The 21,173-nt window shown below is 53.1% G+C and overlaps 1 protein-coding gene across 1 annotated transcript in view; it reads left to right on the top strand.

Moving 5' to 3' along the window:
* PIK3R6 (phosphoinositide-3-kinase regulatory subunit 6) overlaps positions 1 to 19,701 on the top strand; it is a gene marked incomplete at its 5' end in the record, with an annotated part of 32,988 nt that extends 13,287 nt beyond the window's left edge. Inside the window, 13 exon segments of the mRNA XM_080677387.1 lie at positions 783 to 948; positions 2,096 to 2,103; positions 2,106 to 2,199; positions 3,738 to 4,152; positions 4,235 to 4,313; positions 5,063 to 5,185; positions 8,270 to 8,380; positions 9,988 to 10,078; positions 10,272 to 10,342; positions 10,733 to 10,823; positions 13,774 to 13,913; positions 18,415 to 18,527; positions 19,046 to 19,701. Coding sequence (XP_080533513.1) covers positions 783 to 948; positions 2,096 to 2,103; positions 2,106 to 2,199; positions 3,738 to 4,152; positions 4,235 to 4,313; positions 5,063 to 5,185; positions 8,270 to 8,380; positions 9,988 to 10,078; positions 10,272 to 10,342; positions 10,733 to 10,823; positions 13,774 to 13,913; positions 18,415 to 18,527; positions 19,046 to 19,202 — 1,659 coding nt within the window. The 3' untranslated portion in view covers positions 19,203 to 19,701.
* Positions 19,702 to 21,173: the final 1,472 nt, after the last annotated feature.

Raw genomic sequence — 21,173 nt, 5'->3', positions numbered from 1 at the left:
TATTATTGATTTCAGAGAGGAATGGAGAGGGAGAGAGAGATAGAAACATCACTGATGAGAGAGCATCATTGACCGGCTGATTACATCATGGGAATCAAGCCTGCAACCCATGCATGTGCCCTGACCGGGAACCGAACCCGTGACCTCCTGGTTCATAGGTCAATGCTCAACCACTGAGCCAGCCTTTTTATGTAGGGTAGCAATATAACATTTCTTTTTAAAATATTCTTGAACCAAAAAACGGAGCTGATTTAAATAAAAATAATGTGTACTTAGCAGTATAGGTGCTATGTCAAGGCAGTATAAAAATGAGAGAAGTTCAGGAAATATTCCATACATTGATGGACACAGAGCTGGCGATGCAGCTATAAATGAAACAGACAAACTCACTGCTTTCCTGGAGTTCACGTTCTGGTGGGGGCAGGGCGTTGACACAAGCGCTTGGTGACGCCTCAAGGAGGTGGGTGCCAGCAGCCATCCTGCCGGGCTGGGTTCCCCACACTGCTGGGCACCAGCTGTCTCCCACCCCAGGGTGGAGGGGCAGAGCGGACGGGCAGTCGCAGGCAGCATCTGGTAGCAGCTGTGGCGGGGCAGGAGAGGCGCCTTGGATGTGGGGGCGCAGAGCCTTGGCAGGGAAGCTCCGTCTGCGCCCCGCCCCCTGCTTCGCCCCAGGCAGAGAGGAGGCTCCAGGTTGGGTTGTCCATGCACCTGCGGACTTGGCGTCGAGCTGGGGTGGGCGGGTGCTGGGCCGGGATCCAGGCTCTGACACTGCTCCTCGACAGGCCAGCCCCCGCCGCACCCTGGAGCGCCATTTCCACGCGGTGGTGGCAGCGGTGGAGCAGATGGCCAGCGAGCCCAGCGCGACCCAGGAGGGGCACCTGGAGAGGCTGGAGGAGATTTACTGCTCGCTGCTGGGGCCGACGTCGGCCGCCAGGGGGCGCTGCAGCGGTAAGCGGCGGGTGCTCTCCTTGGGTATCACCTGCTAACTCTGCAGTAACTGCATGGACAGGGTGAGACCAGGTCTGGCCACCCCCGGCACCCAGCCACATCCAGCACCTGCCTCCTACCTTGACTTGTCCTGCACATCTCACTGACCAGCCAGCACCCCTTTGAGCCCCTGCATGGGACAGTGGTTTTGAGCGCAGGGTCCTGGGTAAGCGCATGCACTCTGACGCTGGCATACCTGGCCTCATTCTGACTCCGTGACTCACTGTGTGGCCTTGGGCCAGTTACTTAACCTCTCTGTGCCACTGGCTCCTCCTCTGTAAAGTGAGGATACGAATACTATGTGTGGCCCATGCAGGATCTGGTGAGGTGATGGCAAGGTGTGCCAGGTGCGGAGAACAGCGCCTGGCAGTCGTAAGTGTTCTGTGGGCGTTGGTTGCTCTCCACTAAGGAAGCCTGCAGCCTTGAAAGGGAGGGAGCCATGCTATGTAGAAATCAAATCCTAAGTCTACGTACGTGTGAGGATTTCATTGTTAAGTGCAGCCAGTAAAATCTGCTAGGAGGGGATGACGACCGGGGTGGAGTGGTCAGGAAGGCTTCAGAAGGAGGAGAAGAGGAGGGCCAGCCCCGTCTCTCCCCTGGACTGCAGGGGTCCTGCTGACCTTAGTACTTGGCTCCTGAGCTCTCTTTAGCCTCACCCCCCGGAGCAAACATTAATTGAGTGCTTTCTGTGTGCAAGCTACTGGGAGAGACGCTGAGAAATACAGCAGCCTTTCCCCTTCCTCTGGATGAAGGCAGGGCGCCTAAGAACAATGGGAGAGGCAGCATGGCTGCACGTGGGGTTAGTGGAGGGACCAGCAATAGGAGCAAAGGTTGGGAAAGACCCTGCGAGCTGATTTGTGAAGGGTCCTAAAGGCTGAGCTAAGAAGTTTGCAGGAAACGGAGCTTCTGAGCACCGTTGGGCAGGAGGGACTGCTGCAGTGTTAGGCCCTGGTGAGCTGACGGTGGCAGAGAGAGAGAGGCCGTAACCAGAGTGGGGGTGGGAGGGCGAGGGTCTCTGCCAACCCCCTCTAGGCCCCATACAGGAGCTGGGGGTGGGGTGGGAGGGCAGAGGAGAATCCCACAATCTTCTCCTCCGTGGTCTCCACAGCCTGCTCCTTCCTTCAGGTGACCCCCTCCCAGCCCAGCCCTCAAGCATCCCCCTGCCCAGCCCGCATATCACCTTCCAGCTGTGGACAGATGAGGAGCAGCTCTGTAAGTCACGCCTTTGACTTCCTCCGTGGCAGCTGGATGGGAACAGTGGCATATGTGTGTGTCTCTGTGCATCTGTGTATGTGTGTGTACATGTGTCTGTGTGTACATGTGTCTCTGTGTGTGTGTGTGTGTATGTATCTGTGCTTGTATGTGTATCTATTGTGTCTGTGTGTGTTCTGTGTGACTGTATCTTTGTATCTATTATGTGTGTCGATGTCTGTGTCTGTCTTTGAGTGTGCACCTGTCTAGGTGTATCTGTGTGTGTCTGTATGTGTCTGTGTGCCTGTGTGTACATCTGTTGTGTGAAGGGGGGTGTGTGCTGAGTTGCTCTGCACATCTGAAGGAAGAAGGCATTTTCCTTATGTCAGAATAGCTTAGTGCATTAGCCACTGGCCTCGCATTGTCTAGAAGGTGCCACATGCGCATGATGATGCCAACAGACAATGCAGGTCCCCAAGAAGGAGGCAGTCACAAGGGAAGTCATGGCTCCCGGAGCTGAAGGGGCCTGCCAGAAAGACCCGCTCACCCAGCACTTCCCCCCCACACTGGCGTCCCCTCCTGGTGCCCCTGGCCCTTGTCAAGGGAGAGGGGAAGACAAAGGCACAGGCTGCAGGGAGCAGAGCTGGACTAGTGAGCTGGGGCAGGTCCTGGCACTTCTGTTCACATGCTGGGTCACCCTAGAGTCTAGACCAGCCGTGGGCAAACTACGGCCCGCGGGCCGGATCCAGCCCGTTCGGCTGTTCTATCCGGCCCACGAAGCTGAAAGAGCGGAGGGTTCTCTTGCTCTCTCCTCCGCTCCTTTACTTTGAATTTATATTAGTTCACACAAACACTCCATCCATGCTTTTGTTCCGGCCCTCCGGTCCAGTTTAAGAACCCATTGTGGGGGTGGGCAAACTTTTTGACTCAAGGGCCACAGTGGGTTCTTAAACTGGACCGGAGGGCCGGAACAAAAGCATGGATGGAGTGTTTGTGTGAACTAATATAAATTCAAAGTAAAGGAGCGGAGGGGAGAGCAAGAGAACCCTCCGCTCTTTCGGCTCCGTGGGCCGGATAGAACAGCCGAACAGGCCGGATCCGGCCCGCGGGCCGTAGTTTGCCCACAGCTGGACAGACCCAGTTTTCTCCCTGGGCCTGTTTCCTCGTGGGAAATTAAATGAACATACTCAGCCCCCAGGGCCGTGTCTGGAGGTCAGGAAAGCCTGGAGGTCTTCCCCCAAGCTACTGGTCTGTTTTCAGATGCTAATGAGCAATGGTGACAAAGAGGGTCTAGAGTCGGGAGGTACTGATGACGCTGATTCCTTGACCGCAGACTTCTCGAGCCTTTAGCTGCTGAGGAATGGAACTCAACAAGAGGGGGCAGGCGAGGGGGGGCTGGGTCTGTTGGCCACAGAACCTCTGCTCCTTCGTGGCACATCTTGTGGGGCTGCTGCTCAGTGAAGCAGCGTTTGAGAAACAGGAACCCCGACCTTGCCAGGGTGAGGCCCTGCCAGCTCTCACGCCTTCTGCCCTCGGTACCCTTGTTCTCCACGTCACAGGGAAGGAACTGGTGCTCTTCCTGCACCCGCGCTCCCAGCAGCACCTCGGCATGGACTTGGAGGCCTTGGACCTGCAGGGCCTCCTGCCCGACCAGGAGCTGGCCCGCGTGTCCGTGCTGTCCACTGACAGTGGCATCGAGAGGGACCTTCCTTCGGGCGCTGACGAGCTGCCCGCACCTAGCAGCCCCGAGACGGAGCGCGCCGGGCTGCAGCGCAAAGGGGGCGTGAAGAAGCGCATGTGGCCCCCGGACATCAGCCACTGGGACGGGCCCCCCGGGCTTCACCGGAGGACAGGCAGGCCCAGTGGGGATGGAGAACTGCTGCCCGGTGTCGCCCGGCTGCACACGGCCCGGGTGCTGGTGCTGGGGGACGACAGGATGCTGGGGCGCCTGGCCAGGGCCTACCACAGCCTCAGGTAGGGCCCAGAGGGGGGCTGGGGGCGGGGGATTCTGGGGACACCGGTGGGCCTGTGCTGAAACCCCCTGTACCCTTGCCAGGAACCGAGAAACCCAGACGTTCTGCTTGTCTCCCAGACTCAGCCTGCAGCTCTACTACATCCCTGTGCTGACTCCTGAGGTGACAGAGGGGAGGAGGCATGGGGGAGGGGGAGGGGCGTCAGGAGCAGGGGGCTGGGTTAGGGGCTGGGCAGGACACACTGCAGCCTGCCACCCGGCTCCAGGAACTAGGGTCACCCTTCCTCTGGAGGCGGAGCTGGGAGAGACCCTAGAGGTCTTTCCAGAAGCCACGGACACGGCCCTGGGGCTGAGTGTGGCCAGCGGGACGTTCTCTCACAGGGGCAGGCAGCCTGCCCATCTCTGGTTTTCGTTTTGCTTTTCTAATGGAATTAATGGCAAGCTTCTCCTCAAACAGGGGCACACACACGCGCATGCATATGTACACACATGCACGTGCACACATGTGTGCGCACACACATGCGCACACACACACCACTTCCTGGGAACTTCAGGCAGCGGAAGCCCATTGGCCTGCTGGGGGAGAGGAAGCCCCACTCGAGGGTTCTCATTCCTGTTGCCCACTCCGCTGCTTTTTGGGAAGATTAAGTTCAGTGCAACACTCGCCTCCCTCCTTTTAAGGCTGATGATCATTTCGCAATGTCCCTGGCAAGTGGCCCTCAGAGAGGGCATTCCCGCTTCATCCGAGATAGAACAGCACCGTCGATGGTGCAGAAACGGCCCCAAGAGGTTAAGGGATTGGACCACATTCCCAAAGCTGGTTTGCCTAGGACGGGTACCTGGGGACCCTGCAGCCAGGAAGAGCGGGCCGAGACAAGGCCTGACGGCTTGGCCTCATCCCTGTGTCCTCAGAAACGTGCATCATCCCGGCACTTGGAGCTCGGAGAGCTGGCGGCGTTTCTGGGCCGGGCAGACCCCTGGTATGAGAACACCGTCAACACCCTGTGCCCGGCCATCCAGAAGCTGGCAGAGATGGTAGGGGCGGGGAGGGCAGCAGGGTGGAGGGAGGCAGGTGGGGGCCATTTCTGATATGACTCTTGACCCTTGACCTAAAGAGTCAGTCCAGGGGATCCATGGTTGGAGGAGGCAGGAGAGCAATACAGGAGCGAACCCTGACCAGCGAGTGGTTGGGATTTACTCAGAACACCTACCAGGCGCCGCAGTCCTCCTTATCCACGGGGTCTACGTCTGCCGATTCAACCAACCCGGGATGGAAAACACTCAGGAAGAAGAAGTTACACTGTTGCTCATGTGTGCTAGGCCTACAGTTGCCTCTGTACTAAACACATACACATTCTTTTTCCTTGTCATTATTCCCCAGATAATACAGTATAACAGCTATGTACATAGCATTCACATTGTGTTAGGTATTAGAAGTAATCTAGAGCTGATCTAAAGTACACGGGAGGGTGTGAGTAGATGCTGCTATCCATAGGGGTCCTGGAAGCAATCCCCGTGGTTACTGACTGTACTTTGGACAAAACCACGGTGGAAAAGATGAAGGAACGCATCCTTGCCTAAATGTGTAGGCCAATTACACTCCTTCTCTTGTGAGTTTCCTGGGGTGCTTTGTCTGTGATTATAATAGTGAATGCTTCCAGGGTCCGTCCATGTGCCAGGCACTGTTATGAGCACTTAACGCAGGGCCTCCCTACCAATTAGATACTCCTGTTGGCAGGTGCTATTGTCTCCACATCCCCATTTTACAGATCAAGCAGCTGAGGCACAATGAGATTAGGTAATTTGCCCAAAGGTACTGAATGAGTGGTAGAGTCCCACATGGAATCAAGCAGCTTGATGCCAGAGCACATTCTCATACACAAACCGCAGCGCCACCCCCACCTTCGGCCGATAGTGGGAAGAAGCTAGTCTCTTACTGACTTGAAAAGGCCTTGACATATTAAGAGAATCTTATCCTTTTTGCGATCATATGTGTTGCAGACATTTTATTCCACTTTATTATTTGCCTATCAATTATGTCAATAGAGCTTTTGATCTTCAAAAGTTTAATACATTTATGTAGATATACATAGCACTTTTATGTTTTGAAAGGACTTATCTACTGATTAAATTGTATCCAAGATTAAATAAATTTTCACTGATAATTTACCCTAATACTTTTAACATCTCAACTTTTACATTTAAATAACCTATTTGCAATTAATTTCAGTGTTTAGTGTGGAGTATGTAATTTTATTTTTTTCAAATGGTTAGCAGTTTTCCTAAGCTATTTATTGCATAAACCATCTTGCTCCATCCATCTGAAATGCCACTCTCGTCATTTACTAAATTCTAACATATGCTTGAGTTTATTTCTGGATACCTATTCTTTCTCATTGACCTATTCAGTTCTGTACAAATTAGCACTTTTGTATTTTAATAGCTGTCAGGGTAAGCTTACCCCATTACTCTTCTTTTTCAAAGCTTTTCAGAATGTGCTTATTTATGTTTGGTTTCAGAATTTTGTTTTCATTTTTAAAAAATGTTTTATTGATTTTCTTTAGGGGGAGAGGGACACAGAGAGAGAAATATTGATGTGTGAGCAAAACATCACTCGGCTGCCTCCTGCATGCTACCTACCAGGGATCAACCTGGGCATGTGCCCTGACTGGGAATCCAACCTGCAGCCTTTTGGTGTACAGGGCCGACACCCAACCAACTGAGCCACACTGGCTGGCGCTTTATTTTATTTTTAATTCCCTTGGGACATGGATTGGAGTTTGAAGGAGAATTAGCATCTTTAGCATATTAAGTCACCTTCTCTGAGACCAAAGTATAACTCTAATTATTAAGGTCTTCTTGTGTATCCCTCATGGTAGTTGTGCAGTTCTCAGCATATAGATTTGACCCATTTCTTGCTTAATTTATCCTCACGTTTAATATTTCTCCTTGCAAGTGAGGATGGTATTTTTCTCCCATTGTTTTTGGATGGTGTTACTGCTAGTATAAAAGGGACTTACTGATTTTTACGTATTTATTTTCAAACTTGCCACTTTATTGAGATCTCCATTTTGCTTTAGTGCCTGATTGATTTGGGGTGCCTTCTTATATCTTTTATTTGAATAAAGATGTTGGAGGGAGGCATGTTTTCTGAATTATTGCTTATCTAAACAATGTCTGCATATACATGAAAGACTATTTAGCTAGGTATTAAAATACCTTTTCCTCAAAACTATGTACCTTTATTGGTAGTGTTTCCCCCTGCCAGGACACATATAAGATTTTGGTTTTCCCCTGCTCTCCTTCTCCTTATAATTAACAATTTGTATGACCCTTACACTTACTCCAAAAGCAGTTTCCACATGAGGAGACTGGATACAGTGTGAGGAATGCAGCATGATTAGAATAAGGTCATAGTACTTCAGCATAACCTTTTTGAAGGGAACAGTATTCAATAGATCAGATGTGAGAATCAGAGGAGATCTTATAGGACCATACATAGATGGGTTAGATAAACTCTGAGTTTCTTTCCAACTCTGATGCTATCAGATTCTATGTAGACTTTCTGTTCTGTTTACCTAAAACACCAAATTATTATGCTTTAGAATTATATGGGGCTCGGGGGAGGGGGGGTTTGTAGGACATTGCACTAGTCCCTTCCCAATAATATGTAAAAAATAGTTAGTTTATTAATATATTCAGCTACCACCAGAACTGAAGGAAACATCACCTTCTGGTTCAACTTTTCACACCCAAGGTTAGTGAGTAGCTAATCCAAACCTAGAATCCAGTCCAGTCTCTTTCATGATTAGTTATATTCTCAAGCATCTTGTCGACCCCAAGCACCCAGCACAATGCTTTGCACATCGAGATACCAAGTATGTCTTGGTGCAATTACAATGAACCCGAGTCCCTGGGGAAGTGGGGTTCTGTACAGGCATATTTTGACTAGAGTGGAAATTGGGTGGTAGGAAAGGCTTGGACTGCGCTGAAGGACCAGCTGGGTTAGTGCATGACAGAGGATAGGTGGGGGTTATGGGGTTTCTCTATTAAGAAAGTGGCACCTCCCACAGTAGCATGGAAGGAGGTCATTGAAAACATTCTCTGTCTCCCTCACAGCCTCCCTCCCTGGACACATCCCAGGCTGTAGACCCCTTCATCCTGGATGTCATCACCTACTATGTCCGCATGGGCACCCAGCCCATCTATTTCCAGCTCTACACAGTCAAGGTAAGCTTTCCACCTGGGGCAGCCTGCTGGGCCCCAGGCCCCCACCCCTCAGTACCTGCTCAGGGGAAACACAGGTTACCAGGGTGCACATCATAAACCCACCCAGAGACCCTGGGCTGTTCATTTTACCTTCTTACTGGATTTCTTCCTGGATTTCTGAGCGCCTGCAGGCTAGTTTCCTATGGGCACCTCTGCCTCTAGCTTCTTGTGGAAGTCCTTCTAGCTTACTAAAGTCTTGTTTACACTCTGCTTCCTGGGGGAGATCTTTTCTTCATTGCCGCCTTGATCTTGACCTAAATAAAGGATTTAGGACTTTTCCTTGGTTTTCAAAATGCAAACCAAAGCAACACAAAAGAGACAAATGGGAAAAAAAAAAAACTCTCAGAGGTCCCTGGTATAGGGAGTAAACATCGCAGCGATGCAAACATTGAGAGAATCGGTAGCTGCCACTGCCCTCAGCTGAAGGCCCCCAGGAGCACACTTGACGCTGGACAGAGATGAGTTTCCCGACTTGCTGAGTGAGGGGGGCCACACCACTGGAGAACCACAAGGCATCTCAGGAGGGGACTGTTAGAACTTACAGCATTCGGCCTCCTGCCGGTGACTTTGGAGAGGGCTCCAAAAAATATGACTTTGCTCTGGATCGAATGCTGTCAGGAAGCAGGAATGATTCTACAACTGGACATCTCAGTAGTTTTAACTGTTATTCTTTGGCACTAAGAAACAGCAGCTGCTCACTATTTGCTGGGAGGGGAGCGGAAGGGCTGTGGGCTGCACAGTCTTCCCATTTTTGCCTGTGTTCAGACTTGCCAGTGGCATGGTCTGCTTTCTGTCTTGGCCCATCACAGTCACAGAGTGGCCTCGCCTAACAATGTTGGCATCTGAGAAACTGTTTATGGTCAACAGAACACGGAGACCTCGCTGTGAGAGCCAGGCCAGCTCCTGGCTTCTGGCGGACACTTTCTTCCTCTCTCCATCCCTGTTCTTTTGAGAATCCTGTGGCTACTCTTCCCTGTTGTTCCAACATCCCTCCCTCTTGCCGCTCCCCTCTGCTCTGTCCCTCTTCCCTCAGGAGCCACTCCCACCCCCATATTTCCTCGGGGTCTCACTGGGAGAAAATCAGCTCTCACTAGCCCTTGGCTCCTGTAGCCCCGGCTCCTCTGTGCACATCGAGGACTGTCAGGTCCTCCTTTCTGGCCCTCACCCTTTCATCCTCCCAGGGTCTACAAGAGACTTTACTACCCTCCCCCATGTGAATTGTGTCCCCCGCTCCTGCCACCCACATTTAGTGGTGGTTACAGTAGTTTGGGTTTCAATCATACTTTCCTCCACTATTTATAAATCTATGATTTGCTGTACATATGATATGTGTGTAGGTAGATGGACAGAGTCAGATCCAGGTCATCACTGGATGCCACTCAGAATCCAGCATTGGCAGGAGGGGCAGGGGGACTCTGACAGCTTCTGTACACTCTCCCAACCACCCACATCCTCCAGCTCTAGGGTTGCAGGGGGAGCTGCCTCTGGCAGGGAGCCAGCCTTCTCCACCTCCTTCCCCCTCCCCCATACCACACCTCCCCCTCCTCCCCCCTTCCCTGTCTCTCCAGATCTTCTTCGGCAATCTGAGCCAAGACTCTGCAGAGGACATTTTCCTCACTGAGCTGAAGGTGAAGATCCAAGACTCCAAACTCCCCAAAGGTGATGCTCCCCTTTTCCAAAGCTCGCCCTGACTCAGCCTCCCCAAGCCCCATTTTCCCACCTGCCTTGGCTAAATACTGAGGTGACCTTGGGTCCCTCCAAGCTTGCAGCCTGGTCCCCCTGAGGCTCAGGGAGGTGGGGAAACTGGGGTCCAGGGAAGACCTCCCACCTTCAGCCTCTTATCTTCCCTCAGATGGTTTCTCCCCCAGGAGGAGAGGCGTGGCTGAGGCCCCAGGGGCTGAGCTCTCCCTGTGCTACCAGAAGGTCAGTGGTGGGTGTGGTCAGGAGGTGCCACTGGATGGAAGCAGGTGTCAGGATCACGGGGAGGGAAAACAGAGCCAGAGGAGCTTTCTGCCCTTTTCCGGCCACTGCCCCCAGTGTCCCAGCTTTCAGAGAGTTTTCTAGGAATGTGAGGGTTACCAGTGGCCTCACAGGTAGACAAGGAGGGGACCTGATTTCAGGAACAAGGGGCTGTCCCCTTCCTCGTCCTTTGGGTCTAGAAGGCTGCACATGCCCCCTGGGGCTGAGAGTGCTCTAAGCCCTTTTCCCGTGTCCCCTTATTGGGCACAGATAAAACTCGAGGCAGGGGCTGGAAGTGAGACTATTGATGTGAGGATGTGAGGGCCGCCATCTGTGCCTGATCTCCCTCCCCAGGCTCTGCTCAGCCACCGGACCCGAGAGGTTACCATTTCCCTGAGGGCCACCGGGCTGGTCCTGAAGGCCCTTCCAGCCAGTGACACTGAAGGTAAGGAGCTGGGAAAGCAGAGCAGAGAGAGGGTGAAGAAACAAGAGGGTGGAGGATAAAGGGTCCAGTGACAGGAGGAGAGGTGAACCAGGGGAGGCCTCCCACCCCAGCCCTGGGGTCATTGAATGTGGTTGAGCTCCTACTCATGCTGGGCCCAGGGCTGGCACCAGGCTGCTGGAGTGAAGCGCAGCTCCTGCCTTCAGATGCTGAGCAGTGAGCAGCAGGCGTGCACTATAGCACTGGATTGCACGTCTGAGGCCTGATGAAGGCGGAGGGACCACAGGAAGGGCTGCAGCAGCTCCTTCTCTGCACCTGGGCTGCAGGGCTAGAATTTTATTTGGAAACTAGAGGCCTGGTGCACGAAATTCATGCATGGGGTGGGGGGTGTCCCTCAGCCCAGGCTGCACCGTCTCCAATCTGGGACCCCTCGAGGGATGCCCGACTGCCCTCTCACAATCCAGGACTGCTGGCTCCCAACCGCTCGCCTGCCTGCCTGCCTGCCTGATTGCCCCCTAACCACTCCCCTGCCATCCTGATCGATGCCTAACTGCTCCCCTGCTGGCCCGATTGCCCCTAACTGCCCTCCCCTGCTGACCTGGTCACCCCCCAACTGCCCTCCCCTGCTGGCCTTGTCCCTCCCAGCTGCCCTCCCCTGCAGGCCTGGTCCCCCCCAACTGCCCTCCCCTGCTGGCCTGATCGCCCACAACTGCCTTCCCCTGCTGGCCATCTTGTGGTGGCCATCTTGTGTCCACATGGGGGTGGCCATCTTTGACCACATGGGGGCGGCCATCTTGTGTGTGTTGGAGTGATGGTCAATTTGCATATTACCCTTTTATTAGATAGGATTTTTATTTTGAATGCTGTTCAATTGGGCAGGGACCCTCCAGGTCACAAAGGGCACTACTAATCCAAAGTATCTACTAACTAATTATAGAATGACAGATATCTATTGATACGAAGATCGTTACCTAATTATCTAAGTCTAAAATTGAGATCATAGAAGACACCAGTTTATGTGCATATAATTATATGCATAGGTTATAAATGTGAGCTGTTCCTATGAGCACCCTGGCCTCTGGAATAATGAAAAGGTTGGTGATGTGGATTTCTAACCACCACATACATTGCTCAAAGGCCATGTTATGTTCTCTGTCAAATATATCCATTCCTGTAAGCATATTAACCCGATGACATGGGCATTATTCTTATTAGCAACTTTTTACTGGAGAGGAAACTGAAGAAAATGAAATAACTTGCCCAAGGCCACACCTCACACTAGAGCCCGTGTTCCTCACTCTGTTCTTCACACTTCCTCTGCAACCTCCAAATCTCAGCAGGCCAGGTGTCCAGGCTGTAAGCCACAGATGCTTGTAGAAGGTTGTTCCAGAGCAAACAGTTCACCAGGCAGAAATGTATCTTGCTCACTGTTCTACCCCCAGTGCCTAGCACATGTCCTGGCACATAGTAGGTACTCAGTAAACATTTACTGAATAAAAGAAATGTTACTTTACACCCAAAAATTTGTTTTAAAAAGAATGAATGAGCCCTAGCTGGTTTGGCTCAGCAGATAGAGCGTCAGCCTGAGGACTGAAGGGTCCGGGGTTCGATTCTGGTCAAGGGCACATGGGTTGCAGGCTCGATCCCCAGTAGGGGGCGTGCAGGAGGCAGTCAATCAATGATTCTCTCTCATCATTGATGTTTCTATCTCTCTAAAATGAATAAAATATATCTATTTTTAAAAAAGAATGAATGAATCTGGTTCCAGAAGAAACACAGACTGAAAATACACATTAACCAGCCTGGAAGCCTATGAGGAGTATGTCTCACTCCCTCCCTCCTCTCCTGTGCGGCTTTGCTAGCTCTCCAGTTACGACATCTGTCCTGTAAAGCATTTGTGTTTATTTATGGGCATCATCGCTCCTAAATTGTCTTGGCATCTGTCACCAAAAGGACAGTCAAGAAATAATTTGTTGCTTTGATCACTTCCTGATAAAATGGCTTCCGGGTGGGTTGAATTTGTGGATGACATGAAGCTCTGTCACAGCCAGACATTCTTGGTGTATCGGAGCTGCCAGGCCAGGGCACGAGACATCCTTTACTTGTAGGTTGCTAACGCCCACCGTGAAGGGGGCGTGTGACTTGGCAATAGCTCTTACCGAGAGGTGAGGTGGAGGGTGGGGGTCGAGAGCACAGATTCTAGGACCGGAAGGTCAGGCTTTGGAGCCAGCTTGGTCACTTACCGCTGCGTGACCTGGGCAAGTTACTTGTGACCGCTCTACCTGTTTTCTCACTTCTAAAATGGAGCTAAGATACTAGTTTATGTGCATGTAGTAAATGATAATCTTAACTTCTTGTTAACTTTGTATTTCTTCTCTCTCCTTCACAAGACTCACACTGCCCACCCCCACTCTAGCTTATGTCTCCTCCAAGTCTTCCATCACAAAACCCTGTCAGGACTGAGGCCAGACCCGCCTCAGGCATCGACATCGAAGAACCCTCCTTAGCAGGGAGAAGGGGAGCCTGGGAGCAGTCACACATGATCTGGACACATTAGCCACCATTCCAACACCCAGGGAAGGCTCTCAGCCTGTCGGGAGTGCTGCGCTCCTCCCGCTCCGTGGTGCTTTGCTGCACACACATCCTGGGCTAGGTTCCTTCCCAGGAGCCGCGAGGAAGCTCAACAGAACTTTCTCCCATTGGAAAAGGGGTGCCGAGGGCATGAAGAAAGGGATCTGGGTTGGCTGCTATGCCTGAGGATGCGGAAACTTGTGGATTCTCCAGGGGAGGGAAATAGATAATATAATCAGGAAGGAACAGAAATGTGGCTAGAACCAAGGTGGAGTCAGGAAGGGGCTAAGCAGAATGTGGGAGAAGGTTCATGTGGGGAGAGGGAGTCTTCTTAGGACCTAGAATCTCAAACTGTCCTACTTCCCTGAAGGCCCATTCATAGCTGCCCCCATCTCATTCCTTCCCCTTTCAAGTCCTACCCACTTCCCCCCAAAATGTTTCTCCCTTACAGACCACACATGCCTGAGTGTTAACGTGACGGAAGTTGTCAAGTCGTCCAACTTGGCAGGAAGGTCCTTCTCTGTAAGTACTGGGTAGAACGGGAACTGGGGATGTTCAAATAGGGCAGGTGGCTGGGAGCGCAGGGGGATGGGTGTTCAGAGGAAGGACTTGTGAGCCTTTCTGAGCCTTTGCTATGGAAATGGGTCTTCCTATCAGAAAGAATCTGCTTTCCAATCAGTCGGTTTGAAATATTGAGCATGAACTGGCATAAATAAGGCATTATGAGAGTGAAGGCCTTGTCCCCCACCTGCTGGCTCTCTGAAGACCTAAGACATACGGAGGTAACTACAAAATACACATTCTGGCATCTCCTGTACTGCACAACTGCCAGACTCCTAAACACTATAGGTCCAGCTAGATGACCTTTGACCAAATCAAACCAGCTCTTTCAGCCTCATTGCCCTTTGCCCTTATCCATACTTCTTGATATGGATTCCCTATTGATACAGACTCACCCATCTTCTCCCTATCTGATGGCCTCTCCGGGCTTCACTTCCTTACTTAGCTGGGCCTTAGATCCCATGATTACACTGAACCATGTTCTTATATACCCTCAACTACCAGGCAGATCCTCACTTTGGATCCACCCCTTAGGCCCACCTTCCGCACCTCTGCCCCAGCGACCTTTCTAAAACAGAACTTAGACACATCACTTCATGCTCAAAACCCTCTGCCATTTCCCATTCTCCATGGCAAAAGGGCAGAAACTCTTCAGTGTGGCATAGCTTGCTCCTCTTCCTCTCCATCCATGACTCTGGCCACCCTGCAGGCCCTTGACACCAGGGTACTTAAAGTGTCCAGCAGTCACACCCCTGGGCCTTGCTCCTGCGCTGTGCTTGGCCTGAAACCCCATTTCTCCCTTCCTCTTCCCCATCTTCCTTTCGTAACTTCCATTTCTCCTTTTATATGAAACTCAGGTGTCAACTCCCCCTGGAGACCCATCTCGATCTCTTCCCTTCCCTCCACGTCCTCCTCCCACCCCACTCTCCACTCCCCAGTGAGCGAGGTGCCCCACCCTTGTGCCCCCAGAAAGCCTCATGGTCGCAGCCATAGAAGCACTTACACCACTACAGGTGACGGCCTTTGTGTGTCCATGGACCGTGAGCTCCTACACACAGGCCCTTGTCTGAGTGCTCCCTGCTCTCGCCGGCACTCAGCGTGCTGTCTGGCCACTCCAGATGCTTTCTGGGTCAGCTGGTCCATCCTTCACCCCTACAAGCTCTCATCCCGAACAGCTCACTTTTCCTGAGGCAGCCCCTCCACTGTAGGAGAGCTCTGATTGGCTAAGAGGTCTGCTGTGCTGAGCTGGAGTCTTCCTTCCCAGGGACAGCTCTGTGTTTAACCTGTCAGCTCCGAGGTGGACCCATGTACCCGCATGTATTTCCTCTTTGAAGTCAGTGTCTTACAATGCTTTCTGCTTTTAATGGCCTCTTTAAACAACCTGGTTGCGGGCTTTTTGCATTTTACTCCTGCACTGACTCGCTGGGAGAAACTCCGGTCACTGCGCTTTCCTCTTTGAGCCGGAGCGTGTGCGTGTTCTGTACAAATGGGTCAGATGATGAACACTAGGCCACAGGGGAAGTTCACAGTCAGCGGAGTGAAGGTGTTCCGGGCTCTGAGAACAGCAGGGCTCGGGCATCGAGGCTTGGTGTGTTTAAGGGGCCGCAATGACACTATTGAGGCTGGATTGGAACTTTGATTTAGGAAATTAGTGGAGAATGGTAAAATTTGGGCATTGGGGTGTAGAAGGCAGGAAACAACTGGCAGCCTTTTGCTCATCCCCTCATGAGTTAGACTGGCAGTCTTTGCAAATCCTGCATCGGGTCCTCTCCACTGACCCACGGCCACATTTATAGATTGACAGCCAAGACTCCTTCGACCCTCACAGGCCAAAGCCGGCAGGTTGGGTGTGTCCAGGGGTGCAGACCCCCAAGGGGAAACGAAGGCAGCTACCTGCATGCAGGCACATGGGAAAGGCCCCAACACTGCTTCTGGTTATCTAAGGGGCAGGGCCATGGTGGCTGAGGTCCTGCGGGCAGACACTTAGCGCAGCCCTGCAGTGGCCACAGTCAATCCCTGCAAACCTCTGCCTTCCCCTCTGTGGGAGCCTCACTGGCTAGGTCATGTCAGGTGGGGCATCACCCATGTCATACTAAATGCCCGTGGCTTTCCCCCAGCCCCCAGCTCACCAGGACCCCAGCCTCCCTGCTGTCTGTCCAGGTCTTTCTGGAAGGTCTTGGATGACATCTGAGTGTCCATAATCACCAGCTGGCCGTCTGGTCCATTTCCACTAGGGTCCACTGCCTCTCCCCCAACTCCCGGGCCACACCTGCCCGCCATGACCGAGAGCGCCATGGCACCTAAGCTGCCGCAGGTTCTGTTGCATTGCAGGGGAAAGCCCCTCTCCCTTTGTGTTACCCTCTATCTTAGAAAAATTTGGGTGCATTTTGTTTTTCCCCACAGCCCACCTGCTCAGACTCACAAAGCCCTTCTGTTCTTGAAGCCAGAATACCTTCACTCTGGCTGACCGTGAACTTGCCCTGTGGCCTAGTCCAGTGGTCGGCAAACTGCGGCTCGTGAGCCACATGTGGCTCTTTGGCCCCTTGAGTGTGGCTCTTCCACAAAATACCATGGCCTGGGCGAGTCTATTTTGAAGAAGTGGCATTAGAAGAAGTTTAAGTTTAAAAAATTTGGCTCTCAAAAGAAATTTCAATTGTTGTACTGTTGATATTTGGCTCTGTTGACTAATGAGTTTGCCGACCACTGGCCTAGTCTATAGAGTGATGGAAGAAGGGGGCTGGGGCCAGGAGATAGGCCAGGGGTGGGCAAACTTTTTGACTCGAGGGCCACAATGGGTTCTTAAACTGGACCGGAGGGCCAGAACAAAAGCATGGATGGAGTGTTTGTGTGAACTAATATAAATTCAAAGTAGAGGAGCGGAGGGGAGAGCAAGAGAACCGGATAGAACAGCCGGATCCGGCCCGCGGGCCGTAGTTTGCCCACGGCTGAGATAGGCTGAGGAGTGAAAGAACCCACCGTGGGTTTGTTCCATTCTCCTCTAACAGTGGAGGCCATCATTTATGCCAGCTCCTTCCGAAAAATTATCATCAATAAACAGCTTGTCATGTCCCGGGAGCTTAACATATGCTGTCTTTTCATCTCCACAATCGACCTACAAAGTGGCTGCTATTATTACCACATTTTTCCTAAATAGGTGAGAAACAAAAGCACAAAGAGATTGAAAAATATGTGCAAGGTCACACAGCTAATACAGGGCAGAGCCAGGATGAGAACCCGGGTGTCTGGCTGTAGAGTCTGGGCTTTGACCCTCCTCCCACGAGACTCTTGCACACTCTGCCCATAGATTTCTGGCTGGCCTACCCCAGCCCCCAATACTGCAGCAGAGATGCCAGGACATGCTTGACATCCCATCCCCCCACCCCCTTTAGGCTGCAACTGGTGCCTCTGCTCTGTGACAATGCAGAGGTAGGTGAGCTCAGTGGTTCCCAGCCATGCCTACAATGGGGAGCTTATTTTAAAATGCTCATGCCTGGCCCTGTCTGGGAGGCTCAGTTGGTTGGAGCATCATCTGGTACACCAATGGGTTTCAGATTCAATCCCCAGTCAGGGCACATAGATCTGTCTCTCTCTCTCTAACACAAAATCACGCCTGGCTGGACTCCAGACCATTTAAGTCAGAATCTCTAATTTTATGTTTTGAAAGATGATTCTTACGAGCAGCCAGGGCTGAGAACACTTGGACAAATGTCCCAGGCTCTAGCACTCCACTGTTCTGTGGTGAGGAATCACCCAAAGCTGCATGTGGGTTGGGCCAGTGACTGGAAAGGCCTTCTGAAATCCCACCTGCAGCCAGGCAGCTCCAGTTCCCTGCTGGTGGGAAAGGTCCTCTCTGAGAGGCCCCTGAAGTTGGAGGTTAGAGAGATGCTCTCCTTTGGCCCTGGGTACTTTCTAGAGAAGCCACGTAGGGCTTTGGGGCATGGAAGGCTGAACACCTTGGCCCAGGTTCCCTGTGCAGAGGGTGGATCCCTTCCGCCCATATCTGGCCCCCAGACAATTCCAGGATGCAAAGTGATAAGGCCTGATTTAAGTCCTGGGGGGTAGGTGGCCTCTTTCTAGACGCCCTGTCTCTGTCCCAGGTAAATAATTTTGTATGTAATCCAACATGGAACTGGGGGGTCAGGACTTAGAAAATTCTACCCATAGCTTGCCTGTCATATGGGAGCGCTCAGGCCACCTCATAACCTGGCAGGCACCGGCCACAGCAGCGCAGGCTGTGTTCTGAATTAAGGATGGCAGGTTGGGAGAAGGACTGCAGAAACTCCGAGGCCCGCGGGGACCAGAACTGCCTGGAAGCGATTTGTGCAGGACTGCCACTGCCGAGTCACTTGCAGGAAGAGAGCTGGGACCCGTGTGCTGGATGGAACACACCTGTGTACAGGGAGGAGACGTTGGCAGGGCCGCCTGCCACAGAGGTGATGCCGGAGCTGTCTCTTTGTTGCAGACAGTGAAAAACACCTTCCGTGCGGCCAACGTGCAGATCCAGAGCCAGGACCAGAGGCTGCTGACACTGTGGCTGGACAAGGACAATCGGCGCACTTTCAGGGATGTGGTCAGGTGAGGCTGGGCCCGCCACCTCTTGGGCTGCGTGCCCCACCGGGCAAGCCTAGCAGAAGCCAGCCCCTCCCATCTCCCGCCTCCAGCCTTGTCAGAGGCAGATCCTGAGGCCGGGCAGGTGTTCCTGGTGGGTGTGAACTTGGGCCACTGCCCTGTGACTTGAATCCAGGAAGAAGGGCAAAAGAACAGCTCACCCCTAGTAGCCGAGATTCCCATGAACCTGCAGCTGCAGCCCTCCTGATCCAATGCCTGGTCCTGGCACTGCCCCCTGCAACACAAGCTACCCTACTGTGGCAGCTGTGCCCAGTTCCTGTGACCCTGGTTGGGTAAGGAAGGCAGACACAGTGACCCATACAGGCATGCTCTCCTCTCCCAGTGTTTGCCCTTGGCCCAGGGGGCTCTATCTTGTCCTGATGCTTCCTCCTCCCTCTATGGGGCCCCCTCCTTGATACCCTTTAAAATTGCTGGCAGATTTGACCCCTGAGATCCGTCTCCTGAGCAAGTCTCTCTACACACAGATTCGAGATTGCCCCCTGCCCAGAGCCATGTTCCGGGGTCCAGAAGTCCAAGGCGCTCTGGATCAGTTCACACCAGCAGAAGGAAATGGAAAGGACCAAAGCCAAGCCCAAGCCCCTTCTCATGCCCATCAACACGTTCTCTGGCATCGTCCAATGAGCCTGAAGGGGCAGTGGACACCCTGAGTCTGAGAGCTGCTGGCCCACGAGGAAGGACACACTACCCCCCAAGTCCAAATACTCACACCAATGGCCAGAACAAGGCCAGGCTGCCCTGGACTGGCCCCAGCTAGGAGCCAGCGAGTGCCTGGAGCACAAGGAGGCTGGCCGTGAGGTTGATGGAGCCCACAATGAAGGCTCAAGGATGCCTGGGCAAAGCTGCGCACACACAAGCCCAGCTCCTCCCGCTCCTTCCAGTTCCCACCTCTCCCACTCAAGCTTCCACCCAGCCCTTAAAACCACAGTGACAGCTGCTGTTTTGGTCAGGGCCCTGTGTCCTGGGGGGAAATGGGAAGTAGACAAAGGCAACTACACCTCCTCTGCCTCCCATGTCTGCTCCCTTCCTTCTGCCCACCTCACCCACTCCCGCGCGTCTCTCTCGGTTGAGAGGAAAGTGTCAGGTTCAATAAATGCACACTAAAGTGTTTCTGCGCTTATCTAACACCGACAGTATTCATATTTTAATAGGGACTGGGGGCAGGACTACCCTGTGAATCCACTTGGGCCAGGTAGTGTCTCCTGACCACACATTGACGTAGGGACTCGCAAAACAGAGGTGGGAATGCAGGCTAGTTTCGGAGAAACCAGAGATTAGAGACAACAAAATGCTGGCTCTTGAGTTCAAAAACTCACAGCCAATGTAAAACAGGGAAGGTCAGTGGCCCAGAACCAGTTCCCTCGCCCCCAGGACTAGCTGTGGGTGGGGGAGAAAGGAATACAGAGAACATAAAAGCGAGGCTTGAGCCCATCCCGTTCAGCTTGCAATGAAAGCAAGTTGTAGACCAAATCCTGCCACGCATACACCCCCACCCCAACTCCCCGCTACCCCAACCAAATTCGGTGCTGTGAGCAACCCTGTCTCTGGATGTGGCTTGTTAAGTAAATGTTAGCTAACCTCCTCTGGAGTGTGTACTCCCAAGTTGGACATCCTAGGTGTAGATTAGAACTAACCCTTTCTGGGTCTATGGATGCCCGGATGGGGTGTGGAGTGCCACTCCAAGACAGCCCTCAGCTACCAAGCCCTCTCTGGGGGTGGTCCCAACTGAAGAGGATGGTGTCACCCAGCCATGCCCCTTCCAGGGGGCACCCACGTCCAATGAAGCAGCTCTGAGCCCTGGGGACAAAAATAGTTGCCTTCTGGAGCTTTGATTGGACAGAGGCGGGTGGTAAACAAGATAAAAAGTGATAAAGAGCCCCATAGATCGTGTGCTGGGCAGTACCTGCTGGAGAGAAAAGTAAAGCGGGGAACAGGAGGGTGCGAGTCTGCGAGGGGTAGGGTGGTATTTCAGTGAGGATGGCTTCGGGCGGTCCCTGACAGTAACAGGTGGTCCTGGCATTTGAGTAAATCCTGAAGATGAGGAAGGAATTTGACTTCTATATTTACTCTCCGCCTCCCCGATAGTTTCACTCGCCTGAAGCAGTTCAGGGATCAAACTCAGGCTCGTGAGAGACTGAGAGACACGGAACAGAACAGCCGGGGTCGCAGGGGCTCAGCTTGGAGCGCAGCACCTGTACACGCGGCAGGTGCGGGGGAGAGCCAGCAGTGCCCGCCGGCCTAGGAGGACCGGGAAGCGTCAGGTGGCAGGTGGCAGGTGGCAGGTGGCAGGTGGCAGGTGGCAGGGGCGGGGGAGAGGCAGCAGTGTCCGGCCCAGGAAGACCGGGACGCGGCAAGTGCGGCCGCAGGTGCGCGGCCCCGCCCCCAGGTGCACCGTCCCTCAGGGCGGGGCCACTTCCGGGCGGGAGGCCGGACATAGGGGCGGGGGCGGCCGTTGACCAGGTGACCAGGGCTCAGAGCGAGGCCGGAGGCGGGATCCGCTCACACCTCGGCGCGAGCCTCCCTCCCTCCCGGGCCCGCCGCGCTGCCCCGCGCAGCTCCCCCTCCGCAGCCTGGGTCCCAGGGCGCCAGGCAGCC

This window comes from Plecotus auritus (assembly GCF_963455305.1).
Source record: "Plecotus auritus genome assembly, chromosome: 7".
Classification (NCBI taxonomy): domain Eukaryota; kingdom Metazoa; phylum Chordata; class Mammalia; order Chiroptera; family Vespertilionidae; genus Plecotus; species Plecotus auritus.
Note: the sequence above shows the minus strand (reverse complement) of the source record. Positions and strands in the feature narration are given on the sequence as shown.